At 35.3% G+C, this 25,616-nt stretch overlaps 1 protein-coding gene across 2 annotated transcripts in view; it reads left to right on the plus strand.

The window, feature by feature from the left end:
- The window catches only part of crebrf (creb3 regulatory factor), a 39,809-nt gene extending 14,955 nt beyond the window's left edge, over positions 1-24,854 (plus strand). Inside the window, exons 2-9 of one of the 2 annotated variants that reach the window (XR_007956241.1) lie at positions 784-959; positions 1,921-2,046; positions 3,755-4,817; positions 6,003-6,200; positions 7,941-8,130; positions 11,798-11,868; positions 15,634-15,707; positions 18,875-18,938. Coding sequence is in view for 1 of the 2 variants with exons in the window: in XM_052014637.1 (XP_051870597.1) it covers positions 951-959; positions 1,921-2,046; positions 3,755-4,817; positions 6,003-6,200; positions 7,941-8,130; positions 15,634-15,707; positions 18,875-18,997; positions 20,237-20,352 (1,899 nt within the window). In the remaining variant the exon portion in view is untranslated. Of the gene's footprint in view, positions 1-783; positions 960-1,920; positions 2,047-3,754; positions 4,818-6,002; positions 6,201-7,940; positions 8,131-11,797; positions 11,869-15,633; positions 15,708-18,874; positions 18,998-20,236 lie in introns of those variants that run through there. The other variant, XM_052014637.1, reaches the window with a different exon arrangement.
- The last annotated feature ends 762 nt before the right edge of the window (positions 24,855-25,616 follow it).

The following is a 25,616-nucleotide window of genomic DNA, read 5'->3' on the forward strand; positions in this document are numbered from 1 at the left end:
CCTTATTGTAAGGATTTGGAGTCTCAGAAAGAAAAACAATTCAAGTTCATTATTTGAGAAATAATTATTTGTTTAGTGTCTGTTTCATGGCAGTGCATCATACTAACTATTGTGTCGACAAATTTGTTCCTATTCCTGGCCAAAATATTTGCTTAAAAGCATTTCAGTATTTATTTTGATGGAAACTAATGGTATCTTACTGAAGAGGTGAGTTTTACATGTGTATTTTCACAGTCTATCATATATGAATCCTAAAAATTGTTCATATACCAGATAGTTATTGTTCATTAAATATTACCAAGATAACACACAGGGTAATTATTATTAAAATGTGTTTGATTTAAATTCATCCAGGAAGAGAATTAATTTTGTTAGTCCATTATATCCATGATAAAACAGCTTAATATCGGAATATTCTATAATACAGCTTCATTGAGGATTCAGAGTCTTCAATAAATATTATTGTTGGGTTGTCATCAATTGCCATTCTTTTTCTATCATTCGTGCTCTTAAAATCATTCATATGGATTACTTGTCTGATTTTGGTACTGCAGTAATTATCATGGAAATTGATTTTGAGTATGCTGTTGGATGGCCGCTGTGTTGTGAAGAATTATGGGATGGCAGTTTAACTTCTTTGGGAGAAAAGATAAGTAAACTAGTTTAAAGAAATAAAAATATATAAATAAATGTCATTACTCTTGTTTGTCATGATTTAAATGAGCAGTGCAGTACATTTTGGGAGATAATTTTCTAATTACAATTTGGCTTTATTTCTCCTAGGCTTGAGGTTAAAAAAAATTACCTTGGGAGAAACTTCATTACAGTGAATTTTGTGTACTAAAGTTGACACATTTCTTCGTCACTTCAACTATTTAGTAAAACTGGAAACGACTCGAACAAAACAACAGGAAAATTTTCTCTTGGATAAAGCAGATGTGGGTGTGGGAATGCCGCAGGTGGGTTTGTAATCATACAGATCTCAATTCTAAAGTGATTCTGTCACAGGATATTCCACGCTTGCTCTCGGGTCTTGATTTTAAAGTAACAATTTAAGAATTAAAGTTTCAACCATTTTGGAACTTCAACCTTTGCAATAAAGTTTTGATTTTGTCACCTCTTATATAATTTGAATAGACAGTATTAAGAATAAATATGTAGACAATCTGCATGATGGATATAGTGATCTGGTGTGCACAAATAAGATTAGTATCTTCCAGTGTTGCTTTGCAAATGCATTTGGAAATCAGTTTATAATTCAGAAGTTAAAGCAATTGATGTGCTGCTATTCTCAACACAATTATTGCTACCTGTTCTATGTCTTGAAATATATTTGGTGTTTTGAGAGCTAGGAATAATATGTACTTCCAACAATACATATATTTTTTGAAAATACATGGTATTGATATGGTAAATAGAATGTAATACTACAATTAAATTTACAATTAATATTGTAAATACGTTTTTGGAATGAAAGTTTATTAGAACATTTCTTGAATGTCTGTTGGCACCATCAATGACAACCATTAAGTTGGAGGAAGACTAGGTTATATGAATCAGCTCACATCAACTGTCTAAACACAGTCAATTTACTCAGAAAACAGTAGATGGAACAATTTTTTTTCAATAAATAGGTATATAGATAGGGAAGGTTTAGAGGGATAAGTGCCAAACTCAGGCAAATGGGATCAGTGTAGATAGGCATCTTGGTTGGTATAGATGAGTTGGGCCAAAGGATCTGTTTCCATGCTGTATGACTCTCTGAATCTATAAAAAAGTACAGTAATATCTATGGAAAAATGCAGCATAGGGGTTTTACAACAGTAACGTCTACATTATTACTTGAAATAACTCTCAGTTTTGTGCTTTTTAAATGAACTGCTACTCCATTAATGCCCTGTGCATCAATTTTCCTTATAGCCCAATGTTAGCGGAATGGATCCTCCATTTGGGGATGCCTTTCGTAACCGCACATTTTCGGATCAGGCCTTAACCAGCACAGATTTGTTGGGGAATAACTCAGATCCTGATTTCATATATGAACTGGTAAGATTCATATTATAGATGTCAATTAATAACTAGTTTACTCTGACTGCTTCACTTGTTAACTGTTATTTTCACCACTTACCATTCTCCATATCTTTTTGCCATCTGATTCTCTTTTGTCTGAAAGGCACAAGTTCTTCATGTGGTGTGGTTGTATCACTGTCAACTATATTTTAGGCCTTGAACAATTGGCCATTCTTAATACTAAATTCTAGAGATGGATTGTTTGCAGGATATTCAGTTGTGATAAATAATGAAACCAGGTACTGCCTGTTTCAAACACACACACCTGTTAGGAGGATTGAATAGCATTGAAACTGGGGGGAGAGATGCCTTTGTGGTTCCGAGAACAAAAGTAATAAACTGTTTAATGCTCCACTTGAGATCAGCCAAGTGTAGGAGCAGTAGTAGCCTTTCTGTTGCTTTGAGCCTGAGCTGCTGTTTATCAAAATCATGGCAGATCTTCTTTCTCATGTCTGTTTACACTGTCCCTTATTTTCTTAATGTCCAGAAATCTATCAATATCTGTTTTAAACAAAACAACAGCTGAGCTTCCACAGCCCTCCAGGATAGAGAATTCCAAGATTCTTAGTGAAGAAATTTTTGTTTATCTCAATCCCAAGGCATGTGCCTTATTCTGAGACTGTGCTCCCTGTTTCAGGAAGGAAAATATTCTGCATTCACCTATTCGAGGGATGTAAGGATTTTATAATTTTTACTGCAGTCACGTCTCTTTTTCCTAAGTTATGGAATATATGGGCCTATCCTACTCAATTTCTCCTTATACAGCAAACTCTTCATCACAAAAATCAGTCTAATGAATCTTTGCTGCCCTCTCTCCACGACAAATATATTCCTTCTTAGGTAAGGAAACCAAAACTGTACCAGATACTCTGGTGTAGTCTCAACAAAGCCCTGTTAGTTACAGTTAGATTTATTTACTCCCATACTCAAATCCCCTTGCAATAAAAACCAACATGCCATTTGCCCTTCTAATTGCATGTTAGCTTTCAGTGACTTGTGTACAAGGACACTGGGTTCCTTTGAACAGCAACATTTCCCAACCTGTTAAAAAATTATTCTGCTATTCTGTTCTGTGCACCAAAGTGGATGACCTCGCATTTTTCCACTTAATATTCTATCTGCCTTGTTCCTGCTGACTTGTTTAGTTTGTCTATATCCCCTTGAAGCCATTTTACATTCTCCGTATGACTTGTAATCCCACCTAGTTTTGTATTATCAGCAAACTTGGAAATATGACATTTGGTCCCCTCAGCCAAACCATTGTTATAGATTGTGACTAACTGTGGTCTTAGCTCTGATCCCCGCAAAAGAGTAGTGGGTTTTGAAAAGCAATAAAAAAACAGCAGATGCTGGAAATCTGAAATGAAAACAGAGAAATATTTAGTTGGGCAAGCAGCATCAATGTTGTGTGAAATGGCGTTAACATTTCAGGTAGATGAGAGTCATTAACCCGAAATGTTAACCCTGTTTCTCTATAAATAGATGCTACATGACTTGCTGATTATTTCCAGCATTCCAGCATACTCTATTTTTATTCCATACTGTGGGTCAATTTGTTCTTTATGGAGTATATTTTGATTAAAGATCCCTAATATTAAATTATAAAACCAATATGATAAAATTCTAATTTTTTTATTACTGAATCTACATAATGTTTTTAATAGAATGTTTTTATTTTTTCTAGGATAGAGAAATGACTTGCACTCACAGCTCCAGAGATGATCCTGTGACTTTGGAAGACTGTAAAGATATGGACATTTTAGAGCCTTTAAATGAGCTACTAGATTCAGATCCTTCCTACACTTCAAACTGGGAGCAATGGGACACATGCTGGGAAGACTTAACAAAATATACCAAATTAACTAGCTATGATATTTGGGGAACCAAGGAAGTGGATTTCCTTGGGCTAGACGATTTTTCCAGTCCTTACCAAAATGAAGAAGTCATCAGCAGAACTCCTACCTTGGCCCAGCTTAATTGTGAAGATTCGCAACCTGTTTTAGATTCATTGTATCATCCCGATTTACTAAAAAGTTTAAATCAGAATTCATTAGCCTCTTCTCTGGCTGGTAAAAAACTTGCAGCAAATAGGGCAACACCTCCAGTGTCATCTGCCAGAAGTCCCTGTATAGATGCCTGCTTGCCTGAGACAACTCAAAAAATAGCCAGATCAATTTCTTCAAATGCATCTCTGGACAGCAGCAACAAACTACAAACACTTAACAGCAAAACAAGTTCTGTTCACGTGGATAACAAAGACTTTGTTAAGAAAGCCAAAGTCTGGATTAATCCCATTTCAATTGGTAAATCAACCTTGGGTGCTACCCAAGTTACCCACAGCAACTTACCAGACAATTCCTGTTGTAGTGATATTGGAGCAACACCCAGGAAACTGGAGAAAAAGAGTGCCGAAAGTCTATACCCAAATAAAATACCCACAGTATTCAAAGAAAGTAATGACCTATATACTCCAACTGAAACAGCTGAAATATTATCACCACCTGTTTCTGATCACACCCAGAAAAAGGAAGAGCATAATTATTCTTTGTTTGTTTCTGATGGTGTGAATGAACAGTCTCCTAGTATTGAACAGGAGGCAGAAGACGATGATGAGGATGAAGACGATGATGAGGACCATGATGAAGGATTTGGTAGTGAGCATGAGTACAGTGATAATGAGGAAGATGAAGATGATGAAGAGGAGGAAGACAAGGATGATGATGTCAGTGATACCTTCTCTGAACCAGGTATTCGATTGTTTTCAAACTGGAAGGCTAACATTTAAACCATCAATAACAATGCTATGTGAAATGTGCAGCACAGAACCCAGTCATCTGGTGATTATACCATATACAGGCCTTGCACATGCACACACAGATGTACTCACCTTCATCTGTCCCTGTCGGTATACATGCATTATGTGCCTGTTTAAACCACATCTCTAGGTTCAGGTTGTCTTTAGCTTGTATTGTTTCCTTCATGATTTTCTCATAGGACCCTCTTCAGGAGCTTATTATTTTCAATAAAAATTAATTACAGGGAGGAAGTGACTTTTAAATAATTCCAAGCTTGAATGCAAAACAAAATATAGGGAAGGGTGTACATCTAAGCTCAGAACGATTTGAAAGTGATGAGACCAATATGTAACACATGTGGTTCTATGGAAGCAAGGATATGGAAGCAAGAACCAAAAGAGAAAATATGTTAATTAGGAAAGAAATGCAGTATTGGTCAGTATAAGTATTGAGAAATTATATCGACTTAGTCTAAAATTTTCTGCAGTGCTTAAGCCAGCAAAGGGACAGGTAATCGTTACCTTGACAACTTTGGTCTGTGCCTTATCACAGACATTACCTTACTACTCGTCCCTCTTTCTGCAACATAAAACATGCATGTTTTCTCACTTTTCCAGTTGTCATGAAGGGGCAATGACTTGAAATGTTGACTCTGTTCCTTAGACTTCTCTCTTCTGAGGAGCTTCTCCAATCTCTCCATATAATCAAGCCCTTTATCTGCCAATCTAGGATATATCTTTGACACCTTCTTCAAGGTCATTACTCCTTTATAAAGCATGCCATCCATTTGAGAAAAGATTTGGTGCAACTTCCTTTTGTATTCCATTCCTTCATAATGCCAAGAATCCCATTTAATTTTTAACATCCTTCTCAACTTGTTTATTAAACTGTTCTCTTTTCTTACAACCCCCTTTTCTCCACCATCTTTAACATCATGCTATTTAGATCATGTTTCTGATCTTTTTTCTTCCAACTAAAATAGCTATTTCACACTAACCTCTTAAAATTCATCTGCCCTGCATCTGTCCACTGACCCTAATATGTTCCTCTTCTGTAATATACTGATGTAAATGTTTTGTGGTAATACTGTATCTTCAAAATGTCTTCAGCATTGTGAAGATTGATTCTTGTCTGTAGGATATGAAAATGACACAGTCGATGATGTGAAAGACACATTAACTGGCATTTCCAGAAAAAGGAGCAAAAGAAGATACTTCTGGGAGTACAGTGAACAACTGATACCACCACCTAAACAAGATCGAATGTTAAAGCCTTCTGAATGGGATAGAGATACATTGCCCAGTAATATGTATCAGAAAAATGGTTTACAGCATGGTAAGCTGAAGGGTTAAAACTGTTGTAAGTGACAGGTTGTACTTATTAGAAGAAATGTATGTCTGAAATTCAGCTTCTGAACTTTATTCTCTTAAAAGTAAGTAATGATTCCGTCTGGATTCATTTCTTCAATCATGAGTGCAGTGGATTAATAAGAGGTTTTAAGTTACTGAGCATATAGCCAGAGGACTGGGACTATTGATCTGGTGACACAAGCTCAAATCCTCCTTTGGCATCTGGAGAATTTAATTCAAGTCATTCAATATATTTTGAACCCTCTTCTCTCCCCCTCCCCCCCCACACTCACACCCCATCACTCTCTGCCTCCATTTCTAACCTCCTCTACTGCAGTCTGCTTCTGTTTCCCATCTCTCTCTTCCCAGTCAGCTTCTCAAGCTTGCTCTGCCATTCAATAAAATCATGGCTGATCTAGTCTTGGCCTCAGTACTACTTCCTTGCTTCTTCTCCTCAACCACAATATAATTCAAATATCTGTCAATATCTGCCCTGAATATATCTCTAACTCTGCAGCTCATTGGGGGTGGGAATTCTAAAGTTTCATGATCCTTTGAGAGAAGAAGTTCATCCTCATCTTTGTCTCAATGGAAACCCCTAATTCTGAAACAGTGCAGTAGTTTTAGCTACCCCTACTGTAGAAAACATCCTCTTAGCATTCCTCCTCAGAATCTTATATGATTCAATAAGATCACTTCTCATTCTTCTGAACAACCTATTCAACTTTTCATAATACATTAACCTAGCGAACCTTCCCTGCAGGGCCTCCTTCCTTAAATATGAAGACCAAACCTATACACAGTACTCCAGGGGTGGTCTCACCATTGGCCAATAAAATTGCCAACTTTTATACTTTATTGCTCTAGTAATAAGGGCCAACAATCCATTAGCTTTCCTAATTATTAGCCATACCTGCATGTCAGATCTTTGTGCTTCATACTCTGGTACCTTCTAGGTCCTTTTGTATGCAAATTTTTGTCGTCTCAATCTATTTAAATTATAATTTTAATAATCTTCCTTCCAAAGTGGATAACCTTACACTCTTGATTTTCCATATGCATACTTCCTGAACTTATTTACAGTAAAATTCTGATAATCCGGCATCCGATTCTTTGGAAATCCCAATGGTTCAGAATCTGGCTTGCTCATTAGTCCAGTGTGTGAACACGAGATCTAGAGTGAGGTCTGGGTGTGCAGATGGAACTGGGGTCAAGGTCAGGAACACTGGGGGTCAGGAATCTTAATTGTTTTAACAAGCTGCAACTTACCAGTTTTTACTTCCTGCTTGCTTTAAACTCACCGGGTTCATGCTACATATTATACTATTCAAAATGTAAAAAAAGTGAAATAAATGTGTGTTTGGGTATTCTTAGGAGTAGCATCCAATAGTTTAAGTTTCCAGTATCGACTACATTTCCTTTTTTAATCATGAAAATCTTAGTTTGTAATAATTGCATTTAACTTCAGTTGATTAAAGAACAAAAGAATTTGTGGATGAGAGAAAAACTGTTTCATGCAGTTTGTCTTCTACCATCCTGCATAATACATCACGGCAAGGTAAACTCAAGTGGTGTAAAACTTTGGAATGCAAGCTCGCATGTTCCTCTAAAGCATGCTACACTTGAGTTGTCATGTCAAATTTCTTGTGCTGTATTCATAATTGTTTAGTTTCATAACATGTTGGTCAAATGGATGAGCTAATGATTTGTGTCCTTGTCAAAATAGGAAAATATTTAGTGAAGAAATCTCGCAGAACGGATGTTGAAGATTTGACTCCAAATCCAAGAAAATTACTACAGATTGGAAATGAACTTAGAAAATTAAACAAGGTGATTAGTGATCTGACACCTGTAAGTGAACTGCCATTAACTGCCAGACCAAGATCCAGAAAAGAGAAGAACAAACTAGCATCCAGGTAATGAAGAAGAATTCTTAGCAACATTGTCAGTCCTGCATATAAATGGTCTTTTATAATTGGAAGCAAAATTATTTCAACATTTTGTTATTACTTGAGGGATTTCAATCTAATAAACATTTGATATATATTCTCATTCCCTCAATTTAATTCTATTGAATTAATGGGTGGGTAGAGCTCTAATTACTTAATTCATATCCACCCATTACAAATTTTTGTGCAAAAGAGATCAAGTGCTGTGGTTTTAAATACAGCATTGACACATTTTCACTCTGCCTAATGCCAAATGAATCCACCTTCTCATCTGAAGGTTGGACATTTTGGGGGAAAAAAAATTCTTGAAACGTATTAATAAAAGGATTTTCAAACATAATGGAAAGATGAAGCTCAGTTGTTTTGTATTATCTTCATTGATTCTACTCCACATACGTATACCTAGGTGGCCTATCCAACTGGGAAATTCATTGGGACATCTGTCCCTTAGTAATTTAATATAGCTGTGTGATAATTGCACTCTACAAGGGCACCTCCAGGTATCCATCTTTAGTTATTTTTTTCCTCCTGCCATTGACACTTGTTGTTTTATGTTTGTTGCATCGCATAAGGAATCTTCTCAATCAACATCTTGTTTTTACTGCCCTGATGCCCAAGTTTCTCACTTTTGAAAGAATATTCAATATCTGCATTTTGTTTAGCTGAATTTAAAGTTCTGTATCAGCTGAAGGAAATTCCTCTCTATTGTCAGCAAGCATACTGTATATGCTACATCCATTGCTTTCCTCTTGATCACATTGTGAACTCTTATATTTGTGTAGTAGGATAAATCGGATTACAGCATCATCATTCATTCAAAATACAGACATCTACCAAAGAAGCTCAGTCATTCATATGGTTACATTCCAGATCTTCTCTGAGAAGAAAAGTAGGAATATAATAGAAAAAAAACGCTGTTTCTGTGGAGACGGCTTCTCCTAGGTTATTTAACAAGCTTTACCCGTTACTCCTCAGGCTATGTTTGTACATTGAGCCAGGAGAAGGCCTGAATTAATAGGATGCAATACAAGAAAAGTAAAACTTGATGCACCTCTTTTTGATCCATCCTCTTCTTGTGACAAAGGGAGGTCCACTGATCTTTGAGAGTTACCATAAAGCAGCTACTTCTGATCCTAGACCTTATTAGAAAGCTGGAAGTAGAAGGTGTAATTTTCCACTGTCAACTTGGAGTTTATTTACTTAAGTGCTGGCGTACTCTAATACTGGGGTAATTGTCTTATACTGGTGCATACTATCAAGAATGAACATTGACATTTGAAAAATTCCACTGTTAAACATCTGAAATCTTTCTGGAAACAAGAAAATTCATGGGCTGGAAACATCAGGTAAGTTATCAGAGCTAATTTCCAAAGCCTGTATGTCTGAAGGCAAACCTGCAGATTGACTGTGAAACGAATGTTTCAAAGGTTTCCATTTTTATTGAACTACTAAGATTTCATTAGACAAGGATATCTGCGCCTTCTTTGGAAGAATGAAGCCACAATCCCTTGCAGTGGTTCTCATGGAGTGATGCCAAAAACCTGACTCTTTTGTCTCTTCTGGTTTTGATTCAATTTAGATTGGGGAAAAATCAAGAACAACAGCAACTGGAAAGTCATTAGGTTGTTTTATCCTTTCACAAAGTAACGATGATAATCATAAAAATAGACATCAACATGAAAATGTTTTGTATGACAGCATGTCATTTTATTTAAAAACAACAATCACGAAAATTCTCTTCCTTTTACCTCTTGTTTTTCACAATAACAAATATTCAAACTTGATGATATCTTTAACTGGAAGTAGTCCCTATGGAAGGAGAGCTTGTGATTATTATTATGTCCTCCATCGTTCAGGAAATGTGCAGCAGTCCGCTGCTGAAGTGCATTCTTTCATGAAGTACTATCTTAGATTGCTACAGAAATCACTTTTGGTTTTGAATAAGAAGCACTTACGGCATTTATAAACCTTGAGATGGTTGTTACACGTTCTGCCTTCATCAGAGGCTTTTTGCTATTTACCAGAGCAAGTACTATATTTGAATTGTCTTGAGAGATTGGAACAGATGTGAAAGATTTTCATTATGTAAGGACTCCTCCTCCTGCCAATAATTTGGCATGGTATTGGTTTTCTTCATCGCAGAAAGAGAAATTCTGGCATTTGTTCCTTTTGTCCTCCTCCATCCTTCATTAAATAATAGAAATTGTACCAGATTGCTCTTGGAAGTTTTCACACTCTGGGCTCTCTTCTACCTGGAACTGAATCTTCTGGCTCCATGTCAAAGTAGAATTCTTTTTACAGGAAGGAGCATATTCTAAAATCTGTCTCTAACCTGTTTATTATTGAACCATAATCTGATGTGTCTGGATTTCAACCCACCCAATCATGTAGAACATGTATAACTTCCCAGTACCTTACAAAGACTTTATGTGGAGATTTAACAAAAGGTGCTAACTGAACATCCTGAAATAAAGTAGAAATGGAAGAGGTTGGTGCACATTCTAATTTTCATTTTTGCGACTGTGTTTGGATGGAATGCTGGACACAGCAGTTTATTCAGAGATGAAACAGCTTGTGGCTGGCTACATATCATTCAAGCATGTCATTTAAAGATGCATGTAGCTAGGCCTAACAAGGATTTTCTGACAAAGGCAACTTAACATGAATACTTTGTTTTGAGTTTGATGACTACTGAAATCACTAATGGAAAACCTACTTGTTAGAGTTGTACAGCATTAATAATGGTAATTGTACAAATGCTGTTAACACTTGAAACATCTTGAAAGAACAGCTGAGCCCAATCCAGGGTTGGAGATTTAAAAATATTTCAAAATGCTCTTGCGGTTATATTCAAATTTATTCTTTCATGCTGTCCTATAGGTTGCAATCAACTGAGCGAGGAAAACCTTTATGATTGCTTCTTTACTTCGTCCACTGACTGTCCCCAACACAAATTTTTGATGAAGATGCACAAGAATACCATTGGATGATTTCAACATTTCAGAGTCCTCTTTGGCTCACTGTTTTGTCTCTCAAATACTTGATGATCAAGGCTTAAGGTGAAATGACCATTATGTCCACTTTAGTTTTTCTTTATCATTAGTAAGTGAGCCAAAACCTGTTTTCGATGACTTCCAAGGGACTTAAATTGTCAGTGAAAGAATTTTGTAGAACTTTTCTTCTTTTAGCATTTGCAATCTGGGTAGGCTGTTAAGTATTATTTTTGATCCTTAGATTTGGTTTCTCTCATGATAAAGCCTGATGTTCATTTATCTCCTGGAACTGCTGTATGCAAGACTTCAGCACAACTCCATGGAACTATCTGCATAAGCTCTCTCTATCTTTCATTCCCAAGTGGAAAGACATTCTTTGGAAAGCCATTCCTTGAGTTTTGTCCCAACATCAAGATCCCAACCAATTGCTTGATCCAAGCATGGGATCTTTGCGCTGTATAACCTGATGCAACCCAGCCCCAGTCCCAGCCCTTATTGAGCCAATGGCTACTGTAGATTAAAGCTGCTGTCAAAAGGACTTTGTTCCTAACTCTGTTCTCTGCCAGGAGTGTTGGTGAACTTCAAGCAGTAGTAGCGGAGGCACAGCCCTGTAATTTTTTTTATTATTTTTTTTCCCCCAGTTGAATAGGCTACCTACCCTTGGGATGTGGAGTGTACCTTTTCAGAAAATGATGACTACATTATTCTAAAGGTGAGTAATGATCTTTATTCCAAGGAGATTTAGTTTTGATGACAGTATTTCTTAAACTACATTTCATGATGTTTTTGCATGCAATGTCTGACTTGTATCGATTACATTTCTTATCATAAACATTTTTAATAACTAGTAATTGCTTTTGGTTAACAGAACAATGGTCTGGAAGCTGCTTTATTGAGAAATCAATGAGGAGATAAATGTTCAATCAACACTTCAAAAATGTAGCTTTCTTAAACGAATCAGACACAATATTGTTTGCAGTCAAATCTGGTTCTGGTATTGTTTAACATGAATGTAAATTGCATCTAAACTGAAGCAATTGCCCTTTTTTTCTTTCCCATTTTCTCTCCAATTCTTTACTCTGAAGACATTGACTAAGGAAATTCTAAGGAAAATAGGAACAACAAATAGGTTAGTCAGCACCCAGAGTCCGCCTGTCCTTCAGTTACAGTATGTGTGATCTGTGTCCTAATTTCATTATCTACCTTGCCTACTTGTCCCTTGCTGTCCTTGACTAGGAAGAGATTCTTGAGCTTAGTTGTTATTTGTTGGTCAGTGGTGTAACTTCCACCACCCACTTCCTTAAAAGTACTTTGTAACTTCTCTTCTGGTTCCCTTCGTCCAGCAGAAAATATTTTTTTATCTAACGTATCAGTCCCTTTCAAAGCAATTAAGAAATAAAAGAGGAACAGAAGTTAAATTATCAAAAAAAAACTTAAAATAATAAAATATTTATCAGCCTGTTTTAAAAAATAAAGTTAGAATGAGAATATGGCCATAATGGAATGGTCAGAAAAAGATTCACAGGCAATAACAACAGTGTACAGTAGTTACCTGGCTTCATTATTTATCTGAGACATGGATCAAGTGGATATGAAATCATAAAATGAGATTATAAATTATATGTGGAATTAAATAAAAAAGAGAAATATTGAATAAAAACAGTGTACAAATCCCCTGGACTGCTTGGAGTATATCCACACATTCCAGGAATTTAGGTAAGAGACTGATATGGACATTATTATGCACATTTAAACAAAAAGGTGCTAGAGGAGTGGTCATTAACCTTGGAGCCATGTGTCAGAAGGAAGATAGGATATGTCCAGAAAATTATGGAACATTAGCTTCATGCTAGAAATTTGATAGGAATGGAATCCTGCTACAGAAAAAGAAACATAATAAAAACGAGTACTTAATAATAAACAGTCATTGTTTGCCCAGTTTCAGTTGAATTCTTTGAAAAATAACGGGGTACAGGTAACAGTAGTACAGCAGTTGTGATATATCTAGATTTATAAAAGAACTTTGATAATGTGTTGCATAATGGGCCAAAGAATAAGGTCCGATGATGTGTGGAGAGGGGCCAAGAAAACGAAAGCATTTCTAGCCGGCTGAAAGCTAGTAAGAGGGGAGTCAGAAGATGGGAAGTAGGGATCTAATAAAAATCAGCTATGGGCTGTTCACAGTTTATGTTACTTATTTAGACATTGTAATCAAAGGCATTTTTTTAAATTTGTTGAACATTCTAAATTGGGAGAAAGAGAGTCAGCAGTGAAAAGGGCTACGATAAGAAAGAAATACAGAACTTAAAGAATGGGCATATAAAATGACTAATTGATTTCAATGCAATATTTATGAGGAATAGTGTTTTGTTTTTTTTTAAATAAATGGGGTTAAGTATTTTTAGATAATAATAATAAGTTAAATGGGATAGATGACCAAAAGGAGTTGGAAGTAGAAATGCACAAAATGCTAAAGGTTGTAATGTAAGTTAATAAGACCATAACAAAAACATGTATGTGTTGATTTCTGGGGGAATAGAACTGAAAAGTGGAGAAATTTTGCTAGGTAATATCAAACCTTGAATGGTTTACACTTGGCATTCAGTGGATAGTTCTAATTGATATATTATCTAAGGGATTTAGAGGCATTGGACAGGGTACATAAAGATTTAGAAGAACACTAGAACTGTGAAGTGATACCTTTCAGGAAATGAACAGGATTGGTCTACACTTGATATGTGGCAGATAGTTCTACTTGGTATATTTTTAAAAGAGGGGTTTAGGGGCATTGGACAAGGTACATACAATACTTACAAGAATACTGGAACTGAAGTTAAGACTTCCAGTAAATGGATAGATGGGCCCCTTATAAAGCAAAGGTTAAAGGATGATTTAAGAGAGGTCTTTAAAATTCTGAGCGAATAGAGTAGGTAGATTTTTTTTTCATTTATAAGGAAAAGGAAAACCAAAAGCTATCAATACAAAATTGATGTAAAATTATCAATACAAAAAGAAATAGGATAAGAAATTCAGAAAAAAATGTCCTCAACTTGAAAATGACTAAATGTGAAACTCATGAATTCAGAGATGATTTCAGGGGAATTTAGATAAGTTTATGTCGGATGAAAGGTTGGAGGATTAGGCTATCAGAGTGTGAACAGTTAGGCCTATTTCTGTGGTGTATATTCTGTGTAAAATGCTAACCTGATAATCTTTATAGCCTCTTAAAGCAATGAAAACATTGTGAGGAAATTGGCACTCACTTTTTACAAATGCAGTTTATCTTCCTAAAATGCTCTTCCTAGAGCACTGGAGACCAGCTGTAGCAATATGTTCTCTTTACATTCCAAATTCTAGCTCTATTAGAGATTTGGATTTTCTTTGTATCTGACTACTTTAAAGTATATATTGCATGGATGGCAAAATCTCATAAAATTGCTTGGCTATATCTTCTTTGGTACGAATTGGTTGTATTTGGCTGTGTGGATCATATTGCTTTATTTTAATTATCATTAAATATAGCGAATAACTGAGGTCCCAATGCAGTTTCTAGTAGTACCACTGGTCACTTTTCAAATTCTAGCACATACAGATTTTTTTTTCAAACTAAGTCTTCTATCACCTAACTAATCTACCAAGAAGGCCATTAATTTGGCTTTAATTCCACTAACATTAATTTTCCTGAGTCTCTTGTGTGAAATCTTATCAAGTGTCTTCTGGAAATCCATACAGACTAAATCCATAGAAAAATCCTACTTTTGTTACTCTTTCAAAAAATATTAGTGTCATTAAACATAAACATTAGAAATCAGCATTTGTTCTAAATATGGCTGAGAGAAGATAATTTAGCACAGATCCTGGCCTACATGCTTCTGCTATCATTGACTTAACTTGCTAAGACATTCTACAAACAAGTAGATTTTTTTTTAAATAGTTCTCTTTAGTGTTATTTTTTCTGTCCAACGAATGAGATTTAAATAACATCACCGATTTATCTTTAAAAATAATTTGCCATTCATCTGCTTCAAGTTCATCTGATTTTTTTTTCCTGGTCTGGAGTTTTATTCCAGGTCACGTATGATGAAAGAAATCATAGTCTCGTTTATAAAAAGAGAAAATGCTGTAAATACTTTTGGACAATGATCCAGTTTCCTGTCCTGTATAATACATTTCAATGGTAAGAGTTATAGAACAAGTTCAACATTGGGAAAGTGTGAGGCTCTCACACACATTTTATTCTAATACTGCAACCCTGGCATTGAAACGAGGAAGATTCTACTTTTGATTCTACTTTTACAAAATGTTTTGAATTTTTTATTTAAGTCTTTACAAAATGATATTGAAAAAGGGAAAAGCTAAATGAACTGCAAGTTGGTACTGATTTTTCATCTTAGTAAGTTTCCAGTTAACTTACTTAGTTTAGCAATAATAACCATTTCAAGTAACTATTTCCTGATTTGTATATTTTTATTTGCAGGGCTTGTCGCCTAAAGAAAAAGGCTCAATATGAAGCTAATAAAGTTAAGCTGTGGGGTCTCAACACAGAATATGGTAAGAACACAGCCTTGTTTACTTTATTTTGGGTAAATTATTGGTTCAAGCTGTTGTAAGTTCAATTTTTCTTTACCCTTTTAAGGCTACATTATTTATTTAATAAACATCAATTCCATTATGCATTTTTCTGGCTGAATAATTCTTTAATATATTAGTATTTTTTAGTTAATAGCATCAGATTTTCAGTTTACTGAAATTGGTGTCAATGCAGCAGGGATTGTAGTATCTGTTGTTTATAACCTGCATCAAACCTGGTGCAGTAAAGTTTCTCAACTTGTTATGACCAACAGCTAAGACATACGATTCTTTCACTAACTGAAGAAGTCCATGTAAGATTCATGATTATATATTAATAATGCAGTATATAGGTAAGGAATCTCATATTTGTGGAACTGTACAACATTTCAAATTCCAATTTTAAATTGATATTTTACAACGTCTGTTCCTCCAGAAAAAGAAAACAAAATTAAAGTTCTTGTAGGGACTTTTCCATGCAATACTAACGATTGCGCAATAACTAGGTTAATAGGACTAATATGTTCCTCTACCAACCTGCTCCTACTGCTGCACCACAGTGTCCTCTGATAATAAAGGTTCATGGTGAGATGCTAGAAAATGTGGAATGCTTCCTGTAGCTTGGGAGACGGCTCTGGGCAGTGATGAAATTCACCACTGCTTTCCATGTGCCATTGCAGCATTTATTGGCTTCAGGAAAAGAATATTTGATGATTAGGCCCACTGACCGTATGGTCTACTGGGCAATAGTGATCCCTGCCTTTCTATTTGCTTCCAAGACCTACACTACCCACAACTGCTATTTCAAGATACTGGAAAAATACCACCAACTCTGTCTCAGCAAAATCTTCCAAATTGACTGAGACATCCAAACATTAACATCCTCTCCCAGACCAACATCCCATCATTGAGGCCCTGTCACGAGACTCACAAAAGAGACATACATTCTCCTTCCACAGCATAACATGTTCTAATTAATGATCAGGGAAAAAGGATGTGCTTGGAACAATATTCCCGACTCCCGGGAATCTCCAGTCCATAAGCATTTTGGATGGTATTGAGAAACTCAAGTCCATGCAATGGGAGCACTTGGAAGCCATGAATTAGCAAAAGAATGGACGCTCCACCTTACAAACTATTTACCTACCTACTCAGTTGGGGCCCTCCTACGCCATCTGTTAAAGAATGCGGTTCCCACATTGCCTTCATTAGCCATCTCAGAATTGGAGTAATCCTCAGTCTCATGGGACTACCAAAGAAGAAGATGTTCACAGTCATGTTATCAATCATATACCCTCTGAAATGATGCTGGAATGTTTCTGCTTGGAAATGGATGACTATCCCCAAGAGAGAAGAAAAGGAAAATTGTTAAAATAGTGCAGAAAGTGGAATCCATTTTAAATTTCATTTCAACTAGATCTGTTTAGTTTCAGCATTATATATTTGAGAATCTCTCAGTGCACACTTCTAGGATGTATGTATTGCACAAGAGCAACCATAATGATTCAGCTTCATTCCTTAGTATGTAATTGAACTAGGTTTGGCTTCTCCATTTAGAAGAACCAGCCTCTCAGCATCTACCTTGTCAGTCTTGCTCAGATTTTGTATGCTTCAATGCAATTATTCTGAACTCCAGTAACTGCAGCCCAGTCTCACTCATTTAGTTATATCCTTCATCCCCGGAAACACTCCAGTGAAATAAGAACAGAAAATGCTGGAAACACTCACCAGATGTCTGTGAAAAGAGAAACAAAGTTAACATTTCAGTTCGAAGGGTCTTCGACCTACAGTTGCTATGGTCTTCAGTTCTGTAAGTTAATAACTGAGCTGACGATTAGAGAAAGAGATCTAATACAAATAGGCTAGGTTTAAAAAGCAGGCTGTATCTTAGCCGGTCACAATTTCAGCATAATTGCTGTGGGAAGTGGAAAACTCATATACTGAAAAAATAAATATATAACATAGGGGCTTGAAGCAAAGTTTGGGTCAGAATATCAACTTTTATCTTGGATCCTACAAGCAATAACTTTCATTGGAGGGTTTAATGAGATGAATACATTGTAGACAAATACTTTTTTTCCAGCAAAATGACCATAATTTTTGCCATGACAGGTGAAAGAAGATCTTGTCATTAATTTTGTACCTGGGAACATGTTGCAACATGCCATGTATGCAGCCAGTGACGATGTGATACACTTCATTAACATACTTAACTAAGGCTCCCATAATTTGGAGCCTGATTAAAAATTTGCTGGTGGTGTGTGTACATATTTCCCAGGGCTGAGGAACTCTGGCAGTGAAATGGAGGTGCAGACTGCTGACTCAAAGAAGATGGCTTTTACAGTATGTCTTGTGAGCCAGGAGAAGCAAGAGTGATCTCTGCTGATCCCTTAATGAAGTGGCCATTTTCCTGCTGTTCTTTTCCATCCACTAACACCAACCTCTGAAGCCCATGACTTACAGTGTTCCCTCTCTCCTGCAATGATCAGCATGCCAAGTCTTAAACTTTGGTACCCTTCCCACTGTGGAACAGTGCACAAGCAATCCTTTGTGTTCTGATCTTTAGAGGGCTTTCCTTGCAATGTCCTACATTCTTCCTGAGTAAATATCAAGACCTATGTTTCTCCTTGATGTGCGAAAATGGGCAATGTTAGTGAAATTCCATTAACTTGGCATTTCCATGGCAATATCAAAACTGTTACAGCTGGATCAAATAGAAATTTAACTATTCATCGAAAAGCAGAAAATCAGGCTAAAGGTCACTGACCCCAAACATTAACTCTGTTTCTCTGCCCACAGGTGCTGCCTGCCCTGCTGAGAATATACAGTATTTTCTGTTTTTATTTAAATTTAACTATGTGAGCTAACTAAATGTGTTAATCATGAGATTTGCTCCGTTTCCCATCATTAAAAGCAATTTTGACAGAAGTTTGTGCTTTAGGTGGAGTGATAAACATACAATTTGGGTAAAAAAACAAATTGTTTTTGTTTCTGTGCTCATTTCCCCATATATTTTACCCATTTCATTATTTTCCTTTGCTCTATGTATTTTTAATAAATGACTCCAAACAATGGACACTTGAGAACTATTGACATTTGTTTTAATATACAGTGGATTTTCTAAATTTCTGATATCTTTTTCTTTGTAGATCACCTACTTTATGTGATTAATTCAATTAAACAGGAAATAGTAAGTCGAGTACAGAGTCAGGGGGAAAAGGAAAGCAGCAGCATGCTAGAAAAACTTGAAAATCTCTTAAACAAAACACTTGGTAAGAAATTATATACGGTTTTACTTTTCATTCTCTGCCTTATCAACCTCCATTTCCCCTCAGTAGCTTAACTTTGATAGGATGCTTCACTACAACCATGTTTTCAATGTTCTTATAGGTATCTCTTTTAAAGCTTGGAAAATGTTAACCAGAATTGAAACAATAGTAAATTAGGTTCACCTTAAACTATTTATCAGGCAGAGTGTTCTGAAGATTGCACGACAGTCTTTGAGGCAAACAATCCCCCTTTTTATCTGCATCTATTTGGAACTTTTTTGGAATACTCCTTGATTTTATAATGTACTGCCTGATATTATAGTTATTACTCATCTTGCAGAAGTGTTGGGATGGGTATATATGGGGAAAATATATCAGATAATCTTCCAAATCCTGAACTTTCAAAGAAATAGTTTTCTAATTTTAAATTTATTTGCCTGACTACATTGAACTTTTCTAACTGGGTAGAAATTATACAGGAAAGATCAGAGAGTTTCAGCAATGAGTGGCTGTTATTTATTTTGGTGCAAATTTTTTTACTAAATCTTTTCCTTATGCTGCCTAAGCCCTGCACTAACTGCAGGCTCATTTTATGATCTGGCCCTTGGATTCTTATTAGTGTTGCTCTTGCTCCTAATGCCAAGAAGTATATAAGAGCTGCCTAATGTAAACTGAGCCTCCTTTTTCTGTGGGGAATTTCTGAGTATAGAAATGTTTTCCTGGTTGATGGTGCCAAATTGTTATGTGGTAACAGCTTTGCTTTCTACTCTGCTTCAAAAAATGGAACTGAATTTCAGAAATGGAGTGGGAGACAAAGCCACTATTCTTTAACATGTTTAGCACTGCCGGCTAGGGATGAATTTCTGCAGAGTAGTCTGCATTCATTTTTGTCTGCATTTAAGTAACCAGAGTTAGTGTGTGACAGATCACAGTTACGGACCAAGGTTCAGTCATGAATTCATTCTGAAATACAGTATTAATCATCTTTTATGATTTTTGAGGTGCCACAATGACTTAACTATGGTTAGGTTTAATTATAGATGAATCACTTTGTTAAATATCTTAATGAGAGGTTGAAGGGAGAACATAAAATAACCATCTTGTTTTGGCAACACAAACACACAATGCTTTATATAGTTGTAGAAGTAATAATGTCTAACAGTAAAGATTATGAACACTTTCATTATTAATTAGCCAAATCTTTAATTTTTTTAGTCAATTTTTTTAACCTTTTTTCGATAGGGACAATGGTAGCTGGACAAACATCTGACTTTGTCAACCAAGTGTTGGAAAAGACAGGAGAAGGGGACCCAACAGGTGGTCTTGAAGGTCTTCGAGTCCCTACATCAAAAGTATAACGTGCCATCTTCTGTCAAAAGCAGCTTCAGCCTATAATTACATGTCTGCCATTTCTGTGATAAATGTTTGATTCATTATAAAAAAAAGTGACAGTTTGTTAGTTGTGTTAGGCCTGCTTTAAAATGAGAGAGGAAAACTCATGTTGATACAGAGTTCTGGAAAAAGGAATGCTATTATAGATATGGTTATATGTGCTCAGGTACTAGAAGGTAAATTTTACTTACCTGCTTTTGAAATGACCTAGTGATATGTTCTAATATGTTGGTTGAAACTTATGTTAAGTTTCATGAGAAACATGGATGCAGTGGTTGAATCAAGAAATCAAAAAAAAATTATTTGCAGTTCCTTTTAGCGTTTAACAGCTGTTGCTGATTTTTTTCCCATTAACACCATTACTATATATTCTTTTTGTATATATTCTTGTATTATTAAGTATGCGTTAAATAGCTCATAGAGTAAATTACATGGCCTTTTCAGACATTGCATAAGTATTTAAGTTTCAGAAAGGAGTAATATTCTTTGTGCCTTGTATTTAAAATGAAAGAAAAGATGTAAGGTAATGGATGTACAGTGGGTAAATTTTATGGATTTAAAAAGTATTTGTTTATTTTCACTCTTTGGCTGTTTAACCATTATGAATGTATATAGGAATATTTCAACGATGTAGATATATGCCACAGAGTCTGTATTGTATAAAGATGGTTATTGAAACAAGGGTTTCGGTACTTTTCAGAAATATTTGCACACTATTTTGTACCAAAGACAAATGCAATTATTTGGCATAATGCCAGTGAAGTAAAGTTTTGCACAGCTTACACTGATACAAAATTGAATGTAATCAGGGTGGGGTTAGGGTTTTATGAGAACTGTGAAATACGTTGTGTGGGTCCAAATATCCACAGAAAGAGGATGCAAGTACACTTTATAAGATTTTGATCCTATAAGCTTCTAGAAAATCAGATATTGAGAGTTTATGGGCTCGTATCTTCTGCAGATGTAGATGCATAGCGAAAGAATGTAATTTATAAGTAGTTTTGTGTTAACATTTCAGTGTAATATAGTGGCTTGCAGTTGTTACATTAAAAAGAAAAAAAAGCATGTATGTGGTACACTCTTGAAACAAAGGCAAATAACCAAAATTTAATTTTAACTATTTGTACAATTGTATAAATGTATATTGCCTACCTATACTAAAATTCCTCAGTTGCCACCTTTTGCATTTAATGTAGTAATGTGCATGTCAGATTTCTAAATGTTACTTGATAGGATGTAAAAAGTACTTCTAAAGCTATATATTTTTGTATTTTCAATTAGGTAACCAAAATAGATATTGTTAAAGGTAAGTATATGAATACTGTTGATCTTATTTGGTCATTGCTGTAGCTTTTCAGTTAGGACATTACAAAAAGACCAATTTGGTTTTCAGCTTTTATTTTGTATAGGCATTAGTTGTAACTGGATTGAAAAGTTATGTCACTTTGGTAGGTCATAGGTCCAAAAACATCCTTCACAAGTGCTGATAGCTGAGAGTTATTGTCAGATTTCAGAGTTTAGTGTTAACATCCATGCTATGTACTACTGGCAGCCTGTTGAAGTGCAGTTTGATTTTGATTCTCAGTGTTTTTCTGTAAATAAAGAAAGGTAGCTTTTCATTGATGATATTTTACTTCATGGATATTAGAATCGCACTTTGTCACCATTGCATTTGTATTCTTGCCATTTGCTGCTACTCCTGACCTGTAAGAATGCTACATCGATACTTGATTTATACCTGTTAGTAAAATGTATAGTTACGCTTGGGCAACAAGATGAAAGCAAGCTGTGCAGCTTTACATTTTACCAGGGGACTCTGTGGCACTAAAAAGTCTAGAAATGGTTGTAATTTGATGCCAGTAATATCTTGCTTCCTTTTTCATGAAATATTTTAATGTATGCTAATATATAAAAATAACCTTATAAAAAGAGAAATGTATAATGTTCTATTTGGAATTTTTGATATATTGAGCATGTTCAGTGTTCTTGGAATGATTGGTTTATCCTTGTTATAATTTTTGGAACAACAGATCTGTAAAACTGTCTCCAGTCAGAAAGTACCCAGTAGGACTGAATAACTATTTTTATGTTTAGATTTATTTAGTCCTATTTTCAGACCTTACCTGTTTTCAATACTCAATTTTTCCTGGCACAATTGCAATAGTTTTACAATGCAGAGCTGAGCTAGACTCTGCCACCCAAAACCAGCAGTTTGGATAAATCAAATTGATAACTTCTGTTGCTTTTAATATTTTAGTTCTGTACACTGGAAAATACAATCCTCAGTCAGATTTTAAATGTGTAGTGAAAGAGCCATGTATTCTAAATTTCACAAAAAAGGTAAAAAGCTGGCGGCAAAGTCAGTGGAAAGTTCAAGAAGTTGCTAGAAATGTTTAAGAAATAGAAGCAGGAGTAGGTCATTTAGCCCCTCATGCCTGTTCTGCTCTTCTTTTACCTCAGTGCCATTTTCCCGCACTAACCCAAAATCCCTTGATGCCCTTAATAACCAAAAATCTGTTGATTTCTGACTTGAATATACTCGACCTCCACCACCCTTTTGGGTAGAGAACTCCAAAGATTCACTATCATCTGGATGAAAATCAGTCCTAAATGGCTGACCACTTTGCATCTGTGACCCCTGCTTCTAGGCATTTCAGCCAGGGGGAACATTTTCCTATTAGCCCTGAGAATTTTGTATGTTTCAGTGAGATCACCTCTCATTCTGCTGAACGTGAGAATATTGGCCCAGTCTATTGTAAGTATATACCTGCTTAGGGAGACCAGATCTGTACACAATATTCTGGGTGCAGTTTCACCCAGGCCCCGCATAATTACATTAAGACATGTTTATGCTGTAAAATTCTTTGGGGATAAATGCTGAAATACTCTTTGCCTTCCTAACTTCATGCTGCATCTGCACATTAACTTGCAGTGATTTGTGTACAAGCACACCCAGGTCCCTCTGAACACCAGCTCCTTAAATCTCTCATCAAAAAAGTATTCTGCCTTTCTATTTTCTCTACCAAAGTGAATGACCTCATATTTGTACAGTTCTTATTCCATTTGCCATGTACTTTCCCATTTGAACATGTGCACATCTTATTGAAAGCCCTTTCAACCTAAACTGCTACCCCGTTTAGAGTCATCAGCAAACTTGAATATATGACACACAGTCCTCATCCAAATTGTAAATGTAGATTGTGAATAGCTGGGGCACCAGCGCTGTTCCCTGCAGCATCCCACTGGTCATGGCCTCCTAACCTGAAAGTAACTTATTTATTCCTACCCTGTTTCTGTCAGTTAACCAATCCTCAGGCCCAAATGATTTAATTTTGGTTAATACCCCATTGTAGCATCTTGTCAAAGTCCTGAAAGTCCAAATAGGCCGCATCACCAGTTTTCCCTTACTTATTCTATGCATTACAGCTTTTTAAAAAAAACTCAACAGATTTGTCAGATATGATTTGCCTTTACGCCTTAACAAAATGGATCCTCAAATGCAAACTGTTGCCATGTACAATTTTAGACCGTGTTCACAGAAGTGTTGGAATTTTGATGTTGGAAACTACTGATGATAGTTGAGGTGTTGAATTGTATTAAGTTATAATAGTGAATAAGTTAATAACTGACAATATGACTCCACTTTGTGAACAGTGCTTCTTCATGAAATTAGTTGTGGATAATCCAAATTATCAGTACTCTGATCCTGTTTGATTACATCCAATGTTACGAATTAATGTTTTCAAAATTTCACAATTAATGGTAAATTTTATTAAGAATGATAATATTACAGATCACTATATTTAGATTTTACTACATTTCTTATGTGTATTGTAAATTTGAAGCACATAAGACCCAAAGAATGCAAAATACTTAGAATGAGTATTTTGAACGTACAACCATTTTATTTGCACAATGTCAAGTGATTAATTAGATCATTCCCCTAAATCAGTTATAATTCTGGTTTTATTTCCGAAAGAACACCTTTTTATCTTTTCAAAGAAATTCTCACCCAATTCATTTTATTAAAATATTCTAACAACTTGTATAGTAATTTTAAGAAAATCTGTGCTCAAATGTAAACATTTTGCCAGATGTACAAGTTTGTTAAATATTTATTGACGTGGTTATGGCAACTTTATTATATGTTTTATATACCTTTTGAAATGAAGTTCTTCCATGAATTCACCAGACAACTATACCTTTGCTCAAAGTTGACAGGTCTGTTGTTTCCAATATAAAGATACCTACTTTTAAGAGAAAAATGTGTTTGATACACAATATATATTTAGTAGTGGCACAATAGATTATAAGTTTGAAATCCTGAACATCTATGCAGTTGTCTTCCATCCACGCGTTGTGAAATACGTGTTCACTTTACAATGCATTTTGAACTTCTGTCTGCTTTCTTTAAATTCTATCTATAATTCATCTTGAGTAAAGACAATTAAAATTAACTGCTGGCTAATTTACTACTGTCATTTGCTTTTGTTTCATTCCTACCCTTTCCATTTCTGCAGCACCATTATCTGGTGTCTTATTGAAAGTGGATAAAGGATGTGGAAAGTGGCATCATTGTTAATGAGTTTAAAAAAACTTAATGATGTATAATGTCATTACATATATACCAAAATTATACTGAAGCATAATTTTATTCATTGTACATTCTGACATCTGTGGGACCCTATGTTTAATAATAAATATATGTAAAGTTATGTCGATCTTCATTACTACTATGTACTGAAGAAAGTGAGATGGTGAAAAATTATTTGTAAAGTGCTTATTGCCTTTTTAAGAGAATAATTTCAGTGGGATATTTGGATTTGATTATTACTGCTGTTGTATCCTGCCACAAAAAATCTGTCCATATTGTACTTGGAATTTGCATCAATGTACAGTATAATATGTACATAAGTATTTTTACATTTGGGAGACTGTTTAATTAGGCCTGTTTGGTACCAGCATTTTGTGTAAGGAAGTTATGAGACCAGTCACTTCACTGAGTAATTATTTCATATCCTATTGAAATAAAAGCACTTTTATTGCATTCATGACATTTTAGCAGAAGAGAGACTAATCTGGACCAACAGTTTTGAAGTTACAGTATTCTAAGTACTGTACATATTGAAGATATAGTACTAAATGCTTTCTGTGACATTAGAACACTAATATTTCCTCCAACAAAATTATCAGTCATATCCTTATTCAATTTATTGTTTAATTATTTTTG

Source organism: Pristis pectinata, chromosome 4 (genome assembly GCF_009764475.1).
Source record: "Pristis pectinata isolate sPriPec2 chromosome 4, sPriPec2.1.pri, whole genome shotgun sequence".
Taxonomy (NCBI): domain Eukaryota; kingdom Metazoa; phylum Chordata; class Chondrichthyes; order Rhinopristiformes; family Pristidae; genus Pristis; species Pristis pectinata.